The sequence below is a fragment of the Rousettus aegyptiacus genome, unplaced genomic scaffold, assembly GCF_014176215.1.
Source record: "Rousettus aegyptiacus isolate mRouAeg1 unplaced genomic scaffold, mRouAeg1.p scaffold_m13_p_11, whole genome shotgun sequence".
Classification (NCBI taxonomy): Eukaryota; Metazoa; Chordata; class Mammalia; order Chiroptera; family Pteropodidae; genus Rousettus; species Rousettus aegyptiacus.
Window position 1 is genome coordinate 55,172,006 of NW_023416286.1, and position 21,752 is coordinate 55,193,757.

At 34.4% G+C, this 21,752-nt stretch overlaps 1 protein-coding gene across 6 annotated transcripts in view; it reads right to left on the reverse strand.

The window, feature by feature from the left end:
• Positions 1 to 21,752, reverse strand: part of TPP2 (tripeptidyl peptidase 2) — a 62,747-nt gene that overhangs the window by 26,234 nt on the left and 14,761 nt on the right. For all 6 annotated transcript variants that reach the window (XR_001594210.2, XR_001594209.2, XM_016123180.2 and 3 more), the window contains exons 5-15: positions 20,092 to 20,216; positions 16,109 to 16,272; positions 13,117 to 13,271; positions 12,434 to 12,510; positions 10,239 to 10,366; positions 8,091 to 8,190; positions 4,739 to 4,887; positions 2,937 to 3,052; positions 2,235 to 2,403; positions 1,423 to 1,580; positions 1,135 to 1,211 (exon numbers count right to left, since the gene is read on the reverse strand). Coding sequence is in view for 4 of the 6 variants with exons in the window: in XM_016123180.2 (XP_015978666.2) it covers positions 1,135 to 1,211; positions 1,423 to 1,580; positions 2,235 to 2,403; positions 2,937 to 3,052; positions 4,739 to 4,887; positions 8,091 to 8,190; positions 10,239 to 10,366; positions 12,434 to 12,510; positions 13,117 to 13,271; positions 16,109 to 16,272; positions 20,092 to 20,216 (1,418 nt within the window). In the remaining 2 variants the exon portion in view is untranslated. The remainder of the gene's footprint in view (positions 1 to 1,134; positions 1,212 to 1,422; positions 1,581 to 2,234; positions 2,404 to 2,936; positions 3,053 to 4,738; positions 4,888 to 8,090; positions 8,191 to 10,238; positions 10,367 to 12,433; positions 12,511 to 13,116; positions 13,272 to 16,108; positions 16,273 to 20,091; positions 20,217 to 21,752) is intronic.

The following is a 21,752-nucleotide window of genomic DNA, read 5'->3' on the forward strand; positions in this document are numbered from 1 at the left end:
TCACAGGGATGTGAAGCACAGCAGAGGGAATACAGTTAATAATACTGTCATAACTATGTATAGTACCAGGCGGGTACTAATCAGACAGATCACTTTGTAAATTACATAAATGTCTAACCACTATGCTATGCATCTGAAACTAGTATAATATTGAACGTCAATTCTAATTGGAAAAACAAAAGAGAAAGACAAGAAACTAAAGCAAAGAAATGAGCTGTGCAAATGCATCTAGTGCTGAGGCAACCCAGAGTGTCGGCAACGGCAACCTCACGGAAATGCACAATTTTGTACACAGAACAACAGGGCATGCTGGCTTGTGAAAGATCACTGTTTGCTATTTTAAGAAGCATAATTTGATCCTTAAGATGTATTTAAAACGAAGCAATAAGATCAGATTTAAGTTTCTTGGTTCCAGGGTAGAAGACAGAAAGGGAAGAGTCTAAAAAACTGGAAGAAACAGGAGAAAAAAGAGTAATCCCAGAGACAAGGGGGAAAAGTGGAGTGGGGGTGGGAGGGGATGAAGTCATACTGTTAAATACTGCAGAGGGACTGGGCAAGATGAAGGCTAAAATGTCCTCCAAATCAAGCAATTAGAAGGACACTGGCGCCCTGGTGGAAGGCAGTTTCAGTGCAGGGGCAGGGCAGATGACAGATGTGATCACTTATTCTCTCACAGTGAACAAGGAATAGCATGACTGACTATGAGGCACCTTAAACTTTGAAAAAGGAGAATTAAAGCCTGGTTATCTGGATCTTGCCTATTCTTTAAATGTTCACATCACTTCCATCAATAACCATTAAAAAGTTACAACTGACTGTTGAATGATGTGGGGGTTGGGGCACTGACCCCTTACGCAGTCAAAAATCTGACTCCCCCAAAATTTAGCTGTCCCTCAGAATCCATGAGGGACTGGTCCCAGGACAACCCATGGATACCAAAATCTGCAGATGCTTAAGTTTCCTATATAAAAGGGTATATATCAGTGCATAGTTGGCCTTCTGCATCTGCAGGCTCTCAACCACAGATTTAAAAAGTCCACATATAACGTAGTGCATGTAGTTCAAACCCATGTTGTCCAAGGATCAGCTGTTACCATACATGTAATAGCAACCTGCTGGTAGCTTGCTACTTACTTTGCTGCTATAACTGCAGTGATTGGAACTCTGAACAGGGGACCTGCATTAGGGGATGCTATATCATAGCCACACACCTTGAAAAAAGAAATGTTGTTTCAGTATCCATAAACAAACTTTTAACAGTGAAAAAAAGAAATGAGGAAAAAAAGGTGTAATCTATTTACAGAATAAATTAATCTAATAAAAATTTAAAGTTCCTATAAGCACAAGTTGATATTAATTTTCTGATACTGAGTCAAAACATTTTAAAGAGTAAAGAAAGTAAAAATGAAGATACACCAATACCTCTGTAAAATGTAATCCTTCTCTTAAGCCCCGGGGATCCACACGTATATTTATGTGTCTACACTGATTCATGAGCTCCAAATGGCTGGGACACTGAACCCAAGATGAATTTGAAGTTAAAGCTAAATGAAGTTGAAGGGATATTTTTTCAGAGTTTTCTGCATTAAAAAGACCAAAAATTGAAGATTAGTATTTTCCTTTTCTTTCATTTTAAAAGGTTCTATCTTCAAGATAATTTAGCAAATGAGTTTGGTTAGTTGTAAAATACAACCAACTAAAGAGTTACAGAGCCTTTTTTACTCAGTGCACTTGTGATCCATCCACACGTTCACCCAACACTGCTCTACAACCTTAAAATAAGGAGTTTTAGCACATATTTTTCATTACTGTAGGTGGACAATAGGATTTGATTGAAATGAAGACAGTCATATGTAAAGTGATAACTACTTTGTTTATATCTCGTTGAGCTGAGGTTCTCTTTTAGCTGCTTCTACCACTTCCCAGTGTCCAAGAGAAAACTGTCTAACATTCAAGTGATGAAAATGGGAAAGAAATGAGTTTCATTATCCACAGAAACTCAAGATCACAGAAGGTCTATTTTACTTTTTTCTTGGTAGTCAAGACACTAACTGGATTTCCATTGTATTGGGATCCTAAATGCCATCATCTTTTCCCTAAAAATCCATGAAATTTAAAATGATAATACTGTCAATTCATGTTTTCTCTTGAAAACATTATCTCAAACAGCAATTCTATTATATTATTCATTCAAACCACATGAGCACTTCAGCTTACTGTCCTCGTTTACTTACCAGTATTTTCAGGAAATACAGGTTCAATGCCAACGCCATGATCTGAAGGTGCAGCCACCTGAACAGGATCTCGGAGGTAGATACCACGATTATTTCCAACAGTAACAGTGAAACCTAATTTATTAGCAAATGATGTATTCTGAACGAGGTAGTCATAGGCTTTATCAACCTAATTAGAATACAAAGAGTAAGATAAAAATAGTTAAGTCAAGAAAATGTTTTGTTGCAAGTTATCAATTTGATTTCACTTGTGGCAAAGTACAAGCAAAAAGTTAGTTTCTACATTCTGCTTTCTAAAATTAAGACGGGAATTCTAGATTTTTAGACAAAATACTAGACTAATTACTAGACTCGCTTTCCTCTCTACTCCGTTTATTCACACAATTATTCCCAAGTAACCAAAGTTAAGAACTCTTCTACATGCCATTATGATCTACCAGTTCTTGCCCTTTACACCTCTTTGCTTTGAATTCCTACCCTCTGTGTTCTATATCTATTATATTTCTCTATCTTACTGCAACAAATTTATCTTATCTAAAAAATTTGTTTTCATATCCTCTGTTTACAGTTCAGAGACTACAATGACCATACAATCTAGAATTAGATACACTCAATCATTATTGTAAAAGGAAATATCATCCAGCAATTACTAAGGTACCATCTTAATGATTTACAAATCATTTTTCATAAACATAACAATACCTGAATAATACCATGTCCTTGGGCAAATACTTCTATATTGTCAGCCTTCACTGCAGTGTTCTCTAGAGCTCTTCTGACTGAATGAACTGTATAGTTAACAGTATTGGCTTTCAAGCCTAAAATTCAAAAACAAAAACAAGAAAAAAACTTTTAGAGAGTTTGTGCAAACCTTTTCCCTCTCACTAGTATAGATGACATGAATGTTCTCTGGCTTTAATGTCTTGTGCTTTATTTAACACTCATTTTTGAATTTTTTTTTAACTGAATTAAACAAGCTGACCAAAACTGCTTGGCATCACACAAAGACTTCATTTAACAATAATTACTGCGTGCCCATTATGCAAAGGCACAAACGCAGGTTATGCAGAGATAATGTAAATGTATGAAGCAGATACCTAAAAGGGATTAGAACGACATTTTCTTTAAAACTCTACTGGTCAAGCCATACAGTTGCTGGCAGTAGTTTTCAACACAGCTGCACATTACAAAAACCATGGGAACTTAAATAAGCAAAAAAGATGTTGAAGCCTCAACATAGACCAATTAAATCAGCATCTTTGAGACTGGATCCCAGGCATTAATAAGAATTAAAAGCTTCCTGGGAGTTGACAGAGAGCACTAGGCTGGGAATAACTGTTCTATGGGAAGGATATGGAGGCCAACAATCTATAAATCCTGTATCAATGACAGTTGTTAAAGACAAAAGCAGTACGGCATTCCTGTCCTTTCCATAGCTCATCCAACATGTAAACACCTTTGATATTGTAAAAAATTAGCAAAACAATCATGGAAATATGCTGCTGGAAGAGCAAATCAAGAAAGTGGGCGATTTTGTGAGTGAGACTCCAAAAAAAGGTGAAGCTCTAGCAGAGGAATGATCTTTATTTCAGTCAGATTTTTACAATACACATGAGTTTAAAAAGCTTAAAAAAATGGGAGAAAGGAATCCTAGATAGAGCACTACGCCTAAACGCAGGAGGTATGAGCAACCTTGAAATATCTGGTGAGGTTAAATAGGACTAGAAACCAGGGTGGAGAGTCCCAGGATTTTATTAGAGAAACACTTCTGAGGTGGAATTGTCACAACGGTCTGGCTACCCCAACTTTTGGACATAGGCAATACCAGTGCCACCATAGTTAATATCGTAAGCCTCCTGCACAGCACCCTAGAAATTCTGATCTCTCTTTCCACTTCATTTTGCTCTACAGCAACCTGTACTACCTTCTAACATGTAATATAAACTATTTCTTATTTTGTTCATAGTCTGTCTCACCCAACTATAATATAAACAGGTATTTTTGATGTTTTGTTCACTAATTTGGCCCCAGAGCTAAAATAATGATTGACAGTCATTAACAGCCAATAAATAATTTGTTGAATGAATGCCTACACATCCAAATCTTATTACCAGATTATTTTCCACCTTAAACTTTACCAGGACTTTACCAATTCTACCACATTTTCTCGCCATGAGAATATAAGAAAACAAAACATCTGTCTGCAATATGGTAAGATAAATTTATTTAATTATTTTTTATGGCTACCATCTAATTTCTAGATACTTAATGCCTACTTTCCTAATCTTATAAATTATAGTTTTTACAAACAGGACTAAGATTAACTATAAAACTATACATTTAAAATCCATTTTATAATGCCATTTCTATCTCATTAAGAAAAATAATTAAACTATGATTGAAAATTATGCAAAGTAGCTAAAAACTCACCATCGCTTTATTGGAAATTTAGGAATAATACCATCAGAACACTAAGCAATGTAAGCACTAAGCAACATTCTCACCTGAAAGTATCAGGGCAATGCCTCCACACGCATTGGGAGAAGACATAGACGTCCCATTCATTAGCTGAGTTCCTCTCAATGTCCAGTTAGGGACAGAAGCAATGGCTCCTCCTGGTGCGCTGATACTCACGCCAAGGGCCCCATCAGCACTAAATGAAAAGCCATTAGTTTGCTTACAATGGTGAAAACTGGATAAACATGAGCATTCATAAAAAGGCCACTGGTCAAATAAATTACAACACCACAAACTATTTGCAGTCACTGAACTCAATGGGGAAAAATACTCAACACAACTATTTCCATATTAAGGAGAAATGTTTTTCCTTATAAGTGGACAAAATCTATGTGTGTATGTGTATGTGTAAAAAGTATCAGGTATATTTATAAAGTAAAAATGTCACTGCTCAGACTCCTTGATGAATAGACTTTTGTCTGAAATAGGTAGAAGCTTTACCTTTGTCTAAAGTTTAAGAATCACATTTTAAAAAAGCTAGTAAAATGAATTTTAATAATGTTTTTTTAACCCAACATATCCAAAATATTTTAAAATGTAATTAATAGGGGAAAAATGAGTTAATTTATAGTCTTTTTTTGTACTAAGTCTTGAAAATCTGGTGTATATTTTGCACTTACAATACACCTCAATTCAAACTAACCTCACGTGACCAGTGGCTGCCACACTAGCCAGGGCTTAAGTCAACAGGGCTGCCTCATTAAGTGCTTTGACTAAGTAAAGTCTGATGAATTAAAATCCATAGAGATCATCATCACATCATCACCAAACACAAGCTCTGCCCCTTTTTCCAAGTAAAGGAATAATGTAATGGCACACTACTTCCTCCTACTGGGAAGAGTGGCCATAAGTTTCCCACAGAGGATGTTGGCCTCTCCATTCTACTATTCCTCTCCCAACTGAACTGAATTATTCTTATTCAAGCTAGGAATACTAATATGATTTAGTTTCACATTTTCACATAAGAGAGCTAAACGCAATGCACATCAGATCTTCTTTTTGAAACGTGCTAGTGTCAAATATCTGGTAACCTATGAATATTTTCATGCAGTTATTGCCAAATAACAAAAGTAGGTTATGAAAATGCCTGAATAGGATGATCTCCCATTTATCCACAGAATGACTAAATGATGTTCACTAAAATGTCACCCAAACATATCACAGATAATGAGATTTAGGATAATTTCTACTTATCTCTTTGCACTGCCTATATTGTCTACCAATGTTCACAATGAGCATTTAGTATCTTATAACCGGGAAGAGTCATGAGTTCAAACCACTTCCTATTGCTTTCTGTTAATTTTCCACTAGTCTGTTAAAGTGGCTAATCATAAAGCATTTAATTGGTACTCTAAATTTGGGTTCTATGAAATGCATAAAAGACTATTAAAAAAATAAGATTTTCCTAATATAAACTTATATATTCCTTATAAAAATCTTTAACATATTTAAAATAAAAAAGCTAGTGATATTTTTCTTCTAAAATACAATATATAATAAAAATTCAAAATGTTTATGTAGACATTATGTGGTAATCTGCCTTTAAGAAATATGCCATACTTGCAAATACCAGGGAGGCAAGTAAACTCTTTGTCTAACAGTCTTTCCTGACAAAGAGGATTTTTTAAATAGTACTACAGAATGTACTTGTTCAGTGACCATTAGTCAATGTTTTGTTCCATACTCTAATACTTAAACCACATATTTGCAATAATAGTCAATGTTCATAGTCAACATGAAATAAAATCTCTCAATACTTAGAAAAAATGGTTTGCGAACCATTATCTCTTTAATTCAAGCTTCCTCCACAATTAATGAATCGGTTTCCTTAAAATAATTGTTTAAATGTTCTTTAGGCAAATAAGACTGACAAAGGCTGGTTTAAACATTCTATAGTACTTTATTTTTATGCTGACTGTAATATAAAACATTTAAAAAAATCAATTTTAGAAGAGAATTAACACATTTAACAATTAGTACATTTATTAACTGAATATAAAATACATGAACCTTTGCCAACTTTGCCTCTTATTCCTAGCCACTCTTACTCAGTCATGTGGGGTTTTAGGCCAATTAGTTGGAGCGATGAAGGCAATCTATGATGATGATAAAGGCAAACCTTGCTGAATCACATGGAGATCCATAGTCTGATTGCTTTTAATGACAGTTATAATAAACTACTGAAATAAATTTATTATTTAAAGAAGACATTACCTAGAGAAGGGTAGGAAGATACCTGTAATTCAGGATTAAACTTAGCACTACCGCATTTGATCTGATCCCAATCAATTTTTCTGATCTTATTTTCTAACACTGCCTTTTTTATTTTAACTGCAGACAAATCTAACTACTAGTTATTTTCCCCAAAAACCTTACACTAAAGCCTGTTCATCTTTGGGTTTGTGATGTTCTTGCCATATAAACCTCCCTTCTTCTCTCTCAAAATTCTATCCATCCTTCAGGACCAATTCCAATACCATCTTCTCCTTGATGGGTTTCAAAGGGAAATAATTGCTTCTACTTATATAATCACATTGTCTGAAAATGAAATTGTGAACAAAGATCACATTCTGCTCATTTACGCCTTGCCTACTGAAGACAAAAAAGTATTTGGTAAACTGAATTCAAAATCTATTCTCTTTAAAAAATCACTCCAAATAGGTAAACAGATGAATTAATAGGCTTTATTTCCCAGAAAGAGCTTGTACACACTGATAACATAAGTTATCAGATAACATGAGGGATTGTATAAATTAGAACTTAATATCCCTCATGAGAAAAATAATCAATTCCTGGAATCAGATAAATATAGGTCACGAAAGGCTTCAGGGAACCAAAATGGGTGAACTTCATTTATGAACAGAACTTGCCTACTATAAATTGTACCCAAAATTGTTCACGGGTATAAACAATGTGATGTTTTACAAAAGCTTGGGCTTTTGTTTCACTCAAAGTTAAATGTCAAAAATATTGCAAACGAGGCTTTCGCTCCTTTCTAAAGATATTCAAGTCTTTACTTTTTATTTAGATCCTCATAAATGAAAGATCTGGCACATAAGTTTAAGAATTACACTCAAAAAAGTTAAGTCACAAACCAGGAAGAGTTTGGGATAAAATGGCCATTTAACAATTATCATTTACTATCTAACAATAAAATATCTGTATTTAACTTCTTTAATGATCAATTTCCTGTGATATGATTGTTAATCAAAATGAAAATGCTGAAAAAGTAAAAACTAACAGAAAGAGTTAGTAAAAGTACCAAAACTCTGCCCCTTCCCCACGACGTAAAGTTTAACCAATATCTGTAACAGTTTCCTTGTCCTATTCTCAACCTACCTGGGGCCTCTAGAAGACCACGTATATTGATTTGCAGGTAATTTTTCTCTCAGAGAATACTCAGCAACCATCATATCAGGAGAAACGTAAGCACCAACACCTGTGGGATGGATTACAAAATATAAAAAGACACAAAATATAAATCCTAATTCTAATACACTATTCACTCAGCTGTGCGGCGTTGGGTAAACCACTTGATTTCCCTATGCCACAATTCTCACTCATAAAATGGAAAAATAAAAAAACTTAACCAAGTAAAGTTTACTATGTAGCAGACAATCTATCAGGATTATTATGTAGAAGGATTATTATTAAGAATAACAATATACCTATAGTGTGTGTAGGTGTAAAAGAAAAATAAAATGGACGTGTTTTAAACTATAAAATAGAAAAATTAAGTAATTAGTTGACTGGTCATTTTTAAATGACCATTGTATCCAAAACTCTACCCATAAAATCAGCAGTCTTCCTTTCCTCAAAAACAGCTAATAATGAGCAGAAGGCAAAGACATAACATGCTACAGTCTTCTAGACAGATATGCAAATGTTGTCTAGTCAGACTCTGAAACATATAATATAGAGATAAAACTTGGTTCTTTCATTTTAGAAATTTGAGAACATCTCCTAGAGAGGTTGGGAAAATGTACAAAATACATATGCATGGCTGGTAGAGAAAAAATTTAGAATCCAGGTCTACCAGATTCTAGTTCTTCTTTATAACATACACATATTCAGTGTAGAGACTGGATAAAACATGTGTTAGTTAAGAGAATTTAGGTTAACAATGTTGCCACATAAAATTACAATCATTTTGTAAAATTTAATTCAAAGTTTTCTGTGAATATGGGGATAAGAAAACAAAACAGCACTGAGTATTATAGCAGAGCAGTAAATTTTGATCTTTAGGTACTTTTTAGATCTATTTTCTGTTTCATTTTCATGTGTTTACTTAAAATATATAGAGCTGAAATACATAATGAATCTGTATCATTGGCAGGTACTGTGTCTTAACACATGATGTAACAGAATTACTTACGCAACAGGTTTTTAAGTAACATAGAGTAAGCTCTACCTTGCTTAAAATTTAGAAACTATGAATAAAACCATGTCCTATAAATATAAGATCACTGTTATTTTAAAACAATAAAAATTTTAAAGGATCTGCTTCTAAACTTTGATACCCAAATGTAATCATATCTATAACATCTATAGTATGTGTACCTATAACAACATCTATAATATGTATATATCTATGCAGTTATTAATGTATACTCCAGAAAAACTGTTTGGGACCAGTCATGCATCCAATCACAAATGTTAAGAGGTATAAGCCCTATTGTGATCTCATATTTAAAGATGAACAAAAAATTTTAGGCAACATTTACTATATACTTATTTCTCTCAATTCATCCTCCTCATTCATTCACGCTGCATATTTAAAAAAAAAAGAGTACGGGTCTTGTGTTTCGTGGGTCTTTCTGCATAAGCTGACAACTACTATACTACAATGTAAACTAAGTTTTATTTTCATATGATGACTACAACTAATTTTGATTTCCCATAACTCATTAATGGGCATTTTTTTCCATTACATTATAGTGAAACACATAACACATCTGAAGATTAAAAAGTGGAAGAAAAGCTACGCGTTCATGGAACAAATATGTTTCAACTGTTTTTCTTATTAATAAAGCTCCCTTCCTATGTATCTGATTCTTTCTGCATGCCCCAAGAGAAATCAAATGAGAAAAGTATACTATAAACAAGTAGCCATACACTATTAATAAAAAATAAAGAAAGTGTCTTTATTTATGTTGTTCACTTAGTCTGGAAAGCCCTTCCCTTGGCTCATATCTACCTACTGAAATCCTCATTCCCATACTTCTTCCAGAAAGCCTTACCTAAATTCTCGAATCAGAAGTAGCTGCACTTTTGTAGTCCCACAGCACTGTGTCTGTACTTCCATTAAACTACTTACTCCAGTCAACTGTAAACTCTAGATGAGCAGGTCCCTACTCGATTGCAGTTGCCAGTATACATAGGGTTGACAGTGTCTTGCATATAATAGAGATCCAATTAACATGGGATTGATGGAGTATTTTTGTTTGCTGTTTTTAAACAAGTCCATTTCTAAAACAAGAAACTAACCTATTACGCTTGATGTAGTTCCACCTGGACAACCAACTGTAGAAAGGCATGGACCATTATTTCCAGCACTTGAAACATAAATTATATTATGCTTCCACACTGCTTCATTAATTACTTCACAAATTCTCCTGAAAGAGAGAGAGAATTCCTCTGAACATGAAAAAATTGTCCTACATTTCAAGAACTATATTATTATGTGAAAATATTTTCAAATTGACATACAAAAAAAACAAACTAAAATATGGCTCCAAGAAGTAGGACTAAGAGAATGGCTATAATTAAGAAGGCGTGGAATAGAATTACTCAGTAGACATTTCTCAAATTATAAACGCTTAGCTTCTATTCCTAAAGTACTTATAATACCAAAATATTGTTAAAATGTATAGTTAAGTAAATTTAGGCACCAGCCACCACTGACGTTTCAGGTGATACACCCTAGTTGGTTTTAGTGACGGGATGGAGTTATGAAGTCAGGTTAAACATGGAGAAAATGCTAGATACAAAACTGGAAACGTGGGGAAAACTACAAAAGGATTGAAAACAAGTACTAAAATATTAGCAGTGATTGGGTAGTGGGGTAATAGGTGGTTTCACTTCTCCTCCTACTTAAAACAAGGTCTTCAGAAATGACCCTTCGAGGGATTCCTACATATATCTATGATTAGTGAAAAAGGTGAAGGGAAAATAAGGCACTAGAGAGAGCTTAAGATTAAGATTTAAAATATCAGAAATCGTGCTTGATAGCAAGCAAGAAAAATGTACTGGTATTAAAGGAGATGAAGTTAAGACTATGAAGAAAATGGAATCCATATAATGAAGGTATAGAGCCAAGGACACACCAAAGTCAAAGTCATGAATGTGAAGAAAGGAATATTAGGGAAAGATGACTTTAAAACAGCGAATGCCAAAGGAGAAGAGAAACAAATATACTTAGGTAAATAAGATACTGAGCAAAGAAGGGGACGTTTTATACATGCATGAATAAAACGACTGAAGACATGGTGCTTGTTACAAAGACAGGAAATGGGTGTATCACGAAAAAACCTAGAAAACTGTAGTACCGGTTATCTAGGAAAATTAAGTTATTTGATAACAGTGAACTACAAGGTCTGGCTTGGTAAAATTTTCATTTTGGCAGAACTTTATTAAAGAGCTTCAGAAACAAGATAAGTATATATGGATGGCTTGGTGATGGGAGGAGGGAAGGATGGTCAATAATACTCTAAATAAGATAATTTTGAAGTTATTAGTATCAAGGAAAAGAGGTGAGGTAACATGACATCAAAACTAAGCCGCTGGGTTTGGCAGTAGGAAGACACCGATGACACAGGGAGGAGGAGCGGGAGTGTGAGACGTGTCAGGATGGACAGAGGAGACACAGAATCAATAAATATACGCAACTAAGTTTTCCTGGAAAAGTGAGTGAAGGCAGTGTGAAATGAGGTTTTGTTTCTAGAGCATGTCTGTGTACTGAGCGATAATAATCCAAGGAAGGGGAGTGGAAACGGGAACCAGATTGCAAGTGCTTGAGTGACTTTTGATACTGACACTTCTTGCATTAGTCAGAGTAGGTCATAGGAAGGGCATAAAGTCCCCTAATCAAAGACAAGGCTGTGTAATCATTAGAGTTCTGTGGTCCTAAACATAAAGTGTGCCTCTCCGGCAAAGTCTGGCAGATCAGGTATGGGATCACAGAAGGAAAAAAACAGGGTTTCCAAAAAAGAGTTCAGGCTTCCTACGAATGAAGAATTCTAGTGATGGATAGGTCGTGGAGTCTACCTAGGAGACAATGACATAAAAGATATGACCATGGGGATGGGGGTCATGGGTCTAAACAGGGGTCCCCAAACCCCGGGCTGCAGACTGGTACCGGGCCGTGGCCTATTAAGAACCAGGCTGCACGGCAGAAGGTGAACAGCAGGCGAATGAGCCAAGCTTTATCTGCATTTGCAGCTGTTCCTCAGCGCAAGCATCACTGCCTCGGCATCACTTCAGATCATCAGGCATTAGATTCTCATAGGAGCACTGGTCCCTGGTGCCAAAAAGGTTGGGGAACCGCCAGTCTAAGAGATGTATGGTCACCATCTAACCACAACTGCTCTTTTTCAACTGTGATATTCAATTCAGTTATGAAATGCATTTCATATTCTTCACTGGCTAAGGTTCATGGCTAATAAGTGTCAAAGAATACTTACCCCGAATTTGGCCAGTGAGTTGCTTCTCCATAGCTATAGTTGACAAGATCACACTTATGATTTATAACTTCTATCATCTATTAAAAAGATGAAGAATCTAATTTAGGCAGCAATTTACAGAAACATAAAAGCATGGAATCTGTTTCTTAACCAGTCATGTTCTAATTCAAATCCAAATATATGTTACTTCTAGGCAAAGGTTAATAAACTTAAAAAAAAAAAGGTCAGAGAAGACAGAATAAGGTCAGTATTCTATAAAAAAACAAAACAAACACTTACAGAATGGAGTGAGGAAGAGGAAAGTGAACGTTTCTTACTAAATTCTAAATTTGCTAAAGCTAAAAATATAATCCATAAGTTAAAATGAAATGTAGAATATTACTTAAATAATTCTGAGGCTAATGGAGCAAGCTGTCTGAAAGACTTTTTTTTTTTTTTTTTTTTTTTTTTGGTTAAAGTATCTCAGAATAGCTTGCTAGGGGATTTAACTAGAAATGAGAAGTACAGCATAAATAATTTTTAATAACTGAAAGAGAAATTAAGCATTTTTGCTTTTAAAAACAAAATCCTGTATACCAAATATAGTTCAATATATTCTTGGAAAACCAAGTGCACTTAATAAATCTAAAAATATCTAAGATCATCAATTATTAATATTCTATCATCATCTCACAAATACTTACAGCTCTTATAAGGCCTGTGCCTGTTTCCATTGTGCTCAGTCTTGTATCTCCAATCTTGATTGAAAGAATCTGGGCACCAGGAGCTACACCATTCCGTTCAGGTTCTTCGGGAAAATGCCCAGCAGCTATACTCGCTACATGTGTTCCATGAGCTCCTAGAGGCAAAAAGACGGGAATATGACAAAATAGTCTCCCAAATTCAAAGTATTAACCATTCAAATTCAATTAGGATATAATCATGATAAAAATAATCAAATAAAAATATTTTTTCATCTTAATATCTAATAACATATTCTCTTAATTCTCTTATAATGCCCCGAAAAATGACTCTTTGAATTCCATATAATATTCTGCTACCTTAGATTGTACCCTGTTTACTGGAAGCAAAAACGCTAGTCACAGGGTAAGAAAGTATTTGCAACATATATAACTGACGAAGAACTTATATCCAGAACATAATCATTCTAATCAAAAGAAAAGTGAAATTGGTACGACACTTTAAAAAAAAAAAGCATTTCACAAAAGAGAAATCGCACATAGATATACAAAAAAATGTTCAACTTCATTAGTCTATTTGGGAAAGGCAAATCCAAGCCACAATGAGATACCTCTACATACCTTTCAGAATGGCTAAAACTTTAAGGGTGACATCAGCAACTGTGGATAGGGATGTGCACTCATGCACTGCTGGTGGGAGAGACCAGCATTTTGGAAAGCTGAACATAGGCATACCCTACTATCCAGTAACTCCACCTCTAGTTACACACCCAACAGAAATGTGTATACACATACACTAAAAGACACTTGTAAAAATGTTCATGGCTTGTAAAATTCAAAACTTGAAACAGTCCCAAGATCTAACAATAGTAAACAGTGTAGTCACAGACTGAGTATTACACAATGAACTACTTCTATACACTATGAAATAAACACATAAAAATAAGGCTGATCTAAAGAAGTCACACACAAAAAAGATATATACTGAATGAACCCATTTATATAAATGGAAAAATACCATACTAGGTTGAACCATGTGCAACTACCGCTACTTAATCATTTCTGATATACAAAAACAGGAACACCAGAAGGCTCGAACTAATGTGCTGACAGAAATAAGGACAGTAGTTAACTTTGGGAGCAGGGATAGTAGGCTGGTAGTTAGGAAGAGATATGATGGGAACTTTGACAATATTTTATTTCTTGATTTGGGTGGTGGTTACAGAGAAGTGTCTACTTTGTGAAAATTCAATGCGTGTATTACTTATAATTTGTATACTTTTATTTATATATGTTATATATCAACAAAGTAAAATGAAAACTAAAAAGAACTAGACCTTTAAGTGAAAATGTTTCTTAAAAGACATGGACAGAGAGAAATATCCCACTACTATCAGATAAACAACAATACAAGAGCGATGATAAATGACAGCTGGCATTGGGCCTTAATGTTTGGGTGACACTAGAGAAGTTGGAGCTCCAGGAGAAATGAGAGCACATAACCCTTTAAACTGAATCTGCTACAATGCTGAGACTCTTCTGCTCTAGACAACTTGTCACATAAGAAAATGGACCCAATGTTACCAATTCTTCCCTTCTTATTTCTTCCAAAATTCCAGGAAAGCCGGATTTTAATGTAACATTCCCCCTCCAAAACACCTTGTTACCATCACCTAGCAGTTAGTGTGGCTAAAATTAAGCGTGTGTGGATAAGAGTGTAAAGTTCCTAGGGCACGCACACTCTGCTGGCAGAATATGGAAGGGTGTAGCCCCTGTGGAAAACAGCTTGGAAGTTTCTTCAAAAGCTAAGTATCGACCTACCATAACTAACCAGTTCTCCCAGAAATCAGTCCAAATTAAACAAAAACATTTCCACACAGAGACTTGTACATCAATGTTGGAACAATCCAAATGTCCATCAAGATGAATGGATAAACAAACCATGGTGTATCCACATGACGAAACGCTACTCATCTATAAGGAACAAGCTATTTCTAATCATAATATGAAAGAATTTCAAACCACTACTCTGAAATAAAGCAGGCAAAAAACCCCATTTTTTATTATACTTATGTAAAATTCTAAAAAATGCAAAATAATTTAGAGTGACAGAAAACATAAGGCTACCTGGGGATGTGGGCTAAAAGACAAGCAAACTTGTGGGGGTAATGAGTATGCTCATTATCTTGCCTATGGTGATGGTTTCCTGGATGTATACACCATCCATCAAAATTTGTCAAATTGTGTATGTATAATACACGCGTACATGTGTTGCACGTACACACATGCTGTTTGTTGTACTTTGGCTATGTCGCAATAAAGTTAGGGGAGGCGAACAATAAAGAGTTAAAGCCTGCCTACTTCGTTCTCCTTGCTCCCTCACCAGTAGCAACCGCTATCTGGAAGCTGGTGTGTATACTCTTCCCATCGATATTTTTATCAAACACACTGATCTATAAACATTGTATGGTATTATTTGGCATGTGTTACAATTTTACATAAATGTTTTATCAATTTTATTAAAATTTATGTATTTGAAATTTTTGAATATATGTATAATGTAGATTTACCCATAGCTATATAACAATATTCCACAGTATGAATAGGAAGTTTTTTAAAAACCCTATTCCTTTGTTGATGGTTATTTAGACAAGTTTCACCATACAGTACAAAGAGTTAGGTCAAAAGATCCTCACTATAGCATTTTGTGTTAACTTTTTTTTTTTAAGTTGGAATTTATCAAGGGTTAATAATTTATGTTGATGGATATGTTGTGGTTAGACCATAGTCAAACTCTTGAAATGGATCTTACATGATTACAACTTTAAAAGATAACATCTTTTAAAATGAATAACATTTATTATTCCAGACCTAGCTCTTTAGTTGTATTCTCCAGATTACTAAATTCTCTATAAGGCTGGTTTTGGCTATTGGAATTTACCATCTTTTTCACTTTGTAAATCTATCTCTAATTAGCAAGTCTGAAACAGAATACCTCCACTGGTCACAATGGAGAGCAGATTTCCATCATCATATATATTAACGGAATAATTTAACATCTCAGCTGTGCCAAAAGAACCGTATTCTTGGGCTTCTTTGTAGTTTCTCAATACAGTAGATTTACTCAAGTCCCCATCTTCATTTGAATCAATGCAGGCTCTGTAAATTGAGAATATAGGATAATGAAGTTTATCTATTTTCTTACTTTCCCCCAAATCGCATAATATTGTTTCTCAGGTATCTTCTTACTACTCTATTTCTACCAAAACGAACAGAGTAACTGCCTGATTTAGACTTCTGTTTCATAGTCATCTAGAGGAAAAGCCCTTAAATGGAGCCATGTAACAAAGGGCTTTAGGAACACTGTCCATCATAAAACTCCAGGCAGAAAACCTTATAGCCACTGAAGAAATTAGACCAAAGCTTAGCCTAGAGCTTTAGAATAGTTTAGGACGATTCTGACGCATAGTCTAGGCCTTAATCCTTGCTTCTTCTAGAACCGGCTTCAGGAATCCAACAGCGCATGCCAGCTCCTTGAAACTAGAACCGTATCAAGTCTCAGTCCCACAGGTATAACAGCTTTGGGCAAATGTTTATTTTTTACAAAAAGCATTTTCTACATAGTTTTATGGTTGTCCTCTCTGCTCTTCCCTATTTTAGCTTTTTAATTGTACAGAGGACATTTATGATAAATACTAAAGTGCATATTTCCTTAACAAACTATAGCAATATGGAAAGATCTCTGAAATTATCAGTTTGTTTTGATGTATACCCCAATCAATGTAAAATTATTTACATTTCAAAAAAAGACATTTAATGTAGCAAGATATGAGACTAAACACTTTCAAGGAAGATTAGGCAAAGAGAAAACAAGTAGCATATCAAATGGCATTAGGGCTGAAGTTAGAAGGTAAACTGTTTGCCACTGAATCCTCCACTTCTACTAGAAAGAGTAGCACTTTTGGTTCCAAAATGTATGGTTAGTATCCATCCTGGAAATCATCTCAGATGTCCTCCTTTTCTTTCACCCAGACCATCATACACTAAATTTCTAACAGTTCCTCTTGTCTTCTAAATCTTTCTCCTTTAACCTTCAATCCCCTTTCCTGTCTTAGCTTAGCTAACTTTTGGTGATCCTTCAATGAAAAATCTTTCTTGATGCCTTCCTAGACGGGTTCAGCTGTTGCTAATACTTGCTTCCACAGAGTCTACAGTCCACGGAGTAGCTTCCAGAGTCTACTTGGTACAAAGAAGCTATTCAAATATTTGCAAAATGATGAAAGAATGAGTGAATCAACAACTTCAAGAACATTCTCAGTGCAAATACAGTGATGCATTTCACAAATCAGTTTCTTATAACCACATGAATTGACTCGACAATTCAAGCACACTATCATAATATAAAATTTAGTGGCTTCACTAAATTACCCTACAGAGGATAAATATGAATGTGGTACAAGGTTATAAGTTTCTGAAGGTCTGGTTGGCTTAATTCCAGGAACAGTTGTTAGAATATGGAGAAAAAATATAAAAATGAGGTTTATGGAAAGAATTAGAGTACATGTGTGAGAGGTAGGTAGAAAAGGGGTTTTGGGGTTATAAATTCCTAAATATTTTTAATACACTTCTTTGTTCAATTTCCTATGGAAAAAAATCCACAGCTTTCATCAAAATCTCAAAAAACAAATAAAACCAGGCAACCAACTAAACAAAACCCTGAGATAACAAGATCAAAAACTACTGAAATGAAACCAATAAATGGTCTTTCCTTTACGTAATCTATTAACATATATTGTTTCTCTCTACTAGTTGTTGCTCTATATGGAGTGGTGATGAGTTAACACTATACATCCTAGCGAATTAAGAGTACAATTATATTAGGATACTTGCTAAGTGCAGAGATATGGATCCAACGATCAGTGTAAATGTGGCAGGGGGAGGGTACACTTGACATTCTTTGAAAAAACAAACACATGGTACTTACTTAAGGCCACTCTGGCCTCTCTAAGAAATGGTTGGCATTTCTAAAAAGACAGTACCCAGGTTTGCCTTAAATAATTTGGCATCTTCAAGATTCTCCTAAAAAACTCTGGATCTACCTCTGAGATGGGGTGGGGGAATTAATGCCCTACATGATATGCAGTATGATGCAAAAAAAAAAGAAAAAAAAGAAAAAAAAGAAAAAAAAGAAAAAAAAAAGGGTTAAATTATTTCTAGTAGCACCTGAAAGCATAATTTGGCTGCATTTTTCACTCATTTTAACATTTTCTAAAATGTTACTCTAATGATTTCAGATTTCATTTAATGTTTGATTAAATTTCATTTCCAACATACAAATTCTAAAAGATGCCTTAGAATACTGTTGACAAACTCTTATAGTGTATCGTTTACTGTGTCAATTGCCTTGAAGACCAATAAACCTTTTGGAAACATACTGGCTAGCACCATGGACATTCTGACCCCAAATTCCTGCAGTGTTTTCAGTTATGTGTAGAAAATTCTTTAACTGAAACCACCTATTGCTCCACTAACCAATCTCTGCTAACTTTATAGTATTTCCATAAGTTCTTTTGTAGTGTATTTTGAAGTATATTTTTCCCACATGTACTCAGTTTTATATTTAGTATTTTCCTGACATTTAACCTTGCCTCCTCTCCCACACTAAAATTCACCTGAGCCTTATCACTGAGAATAACTTTATCATGTTACATCACATGGTGGATGCACCAAAGTTTGCTAAACCATATGCTTGAATACTTTTTATATTACAAACATTATGCCCAAAGCTTTCTGCAAAGCATTCAGACAAAAACTGTTCACAAATGTGTGGACGCTTGCATATACACACATACCTGAAGACACAAGAAAACTGCATTAACATTTAATATCATCTGACTGAAATACACAAATAATTTTATTAACAATTTCAGTCCCAAGGGGAGCAGGCATGTCTCACTCAATTGAAAATTTTATGTACATGTTGTCAGAGATGAGTGATTACCCACATTTATGAGAGGAAAGCATTCCTTTAAGACTGCATTGTAATGTAAACGATCTGAGAAAAGTAATCAAGTGATCATATCTTGTTCTGTATCTGATACACCTTGGCAAATGAGTTTTTGTAGATGAGCAGGGACTCAAACTACGAAAATATTCTTGATTTCAAATTTTAAGAAGGTCCTTGGTTTATTGCAGGTACCCTAAAACATATATATGCTAAAATATCTATATTAAGAACATATTCTTACTTCCATGCAGAGAGTAACTAAAGAGGCCTTAGTAGCCAACTCCGAGAAACACACTTGCAGTGTACAACTCACTAAGAAAGAAATTGAATATTTACTTGGTGTAAATCACCATCATTAGTAGTAGCAGCAGCAGCAGTAATAGCTGTCATATGAGTACATACTGTGTCTAGAAACACCAAAGTTGATTTTCATGAAATCCTCTACGAAGATACAATTATTATCTCAATTAACAGATGAGGAAACAGGTTTAGAGAGGTGTAGATAAATCGTTCAAGGTCACAGCGCTAGGATTCCATCTCAGACTAAATTCTATTATACTGCCTCCCTTCAACTAGCTCTCTTGTCTCCACTGAAATACCTTCACTCAACTCTCCTTCACCTAAAGTGGATGCTTTATAAGTCTCTTGCAGTTACTTCTCATGTGGCACAGCTTCAATCAGAAAAACGTCAACATATACCAATGATCAATCTGCTACTATCTGATTAACGATAATTATCTGGTTAGTGAAATAAGTTTCTTTAAAACACATAAGGGTCAGGTTTAGTTTCTAAAATACTAAGAAGTTCAAAACACTTGTCCAAAAGTACCCTAAGCGAATTTGGCTCTCAAACTGTTTTGCTTAGTGATTTTAATGTCACATAAACCAAAACTCTGGATGGTTCTCAAGATTTAATGTTCTTCAGAATAAATAAAAATACTTTGAAGAGCTATGAATTTCATAAAGTTTACCTCCAGGCTTCACCATCATGCCATACCAAACAGTCATATACCGGGCCAGGATCACTATATTTTTTCTCAAAAGAATTTAGCAATTCCACTTGACTTTGAAGCTCCTCCTTGATTAGTTTATTTGCCTAATTAATTAAAACATACATTAATATCAGTATATTTTGTACACTTGAAGTTATATTAACATACAAGCAAAGACACAGTGTGGCCCAACAGCCGTTTCACCCGGAAAAAATATAAGCAAATTTTCTTTTCATATCTATACAACTTATAGTTCAATTTAATGATGCATATATTAACATATTAAACATTTAAAAAATACTTCTTTTACTCAATCTCTCTCATTCGGTCACTCACTCCACCCACTTTGGGAAGGACATTATTACATGTGTTACATGTCAGTGATATCATCTGGCCAAGACATATGTCGGTCATGTACCTGTAATCTACATAACTCATTTCCAAAAGTTGCTATAAAACAAGTTATCTATAGACTTTCAGAATTTTTATATCATGACAACTTCCACTTAAAATGCCAAATAATAGAAACCATAAACTGTCTTATCTCTTTTAGAATACGCTAAGTTAAATACATACTAGATTCATGACCATGTACATACAAGCTGCTATTTAACTATTCTGATCAACAAAAATGAGAATTTCAACTTAAATTTTTTAACTACATACTACATTAGACTAATTCATCCTTAATAGTCCTAGAAAATAAATATTTAATTTTTGTATATTTCAAAAAAAAAAAAAAAAGCTTAAGTTGTGCTTTGTTTTTAATTATTCAACATATTCCACACTTATCCTCCTTAAAGAAAAGACAATTATGTAGACATTTTTGATATGAAAATAAAACATAATTAAATTCAGTTAGGTGCAAATACATACCACTTAAAATACTATATTTAATGTGTCTGAAAAGAGGCCGAATCAGGACAAACAGTAATTTAATAGAAAATTATATGGCTGTTAAAAAAGGATACTGTACACAGATTCAGTAAATATAAGTTAAATGTGTATACAGATTTATATAGGCCAGTGGTCCTCAACCCCAGCTACATGTTAAAGTTCATGGGTAGCTTTTAAAAATGTCTGTCTCCCTGCAAAGTTTTGATTCAGCTCCTCTCTAGGGCACAAGCATTGACACTTTTAAAGCTCTTCACGTGATTCTAATATGCAGCCAGGCAGGGTTCAGAATCACTAATATGATTCCATTTTTGATTAAGAAAAGGTACATGTATGCATTAAAATTCAGAAGAAAAAACACAGTTTTTGTTACCATCCCTATGGGGTGCTACTTCAGAGGCTTTCACTGGCCATTTTACATACCTGTGTTGTACAAAAGTTTCTGCAACTAGCACATATTTACACGATAAACCAAGACATTATTTTAATTTTATAAATTGATTTTTAAAAATTCACTAGCTATTTAACAATGCAGAACAATGGGAACTGTCATATACTTTCTGTGGAACTATGAATTGGTATGACTACTTTATGAGCCACCAAAAGACATACACAAATATGTTCAAAACAGCATTTTCTTCATAGCCAAAAACTGAAAACGAAGCAAATACTAACCTGCAGATGGATATCTAAATTGTAATACATCCATCAAATAGCAAGAAAAGTGAACAAACTACTTCAACGCC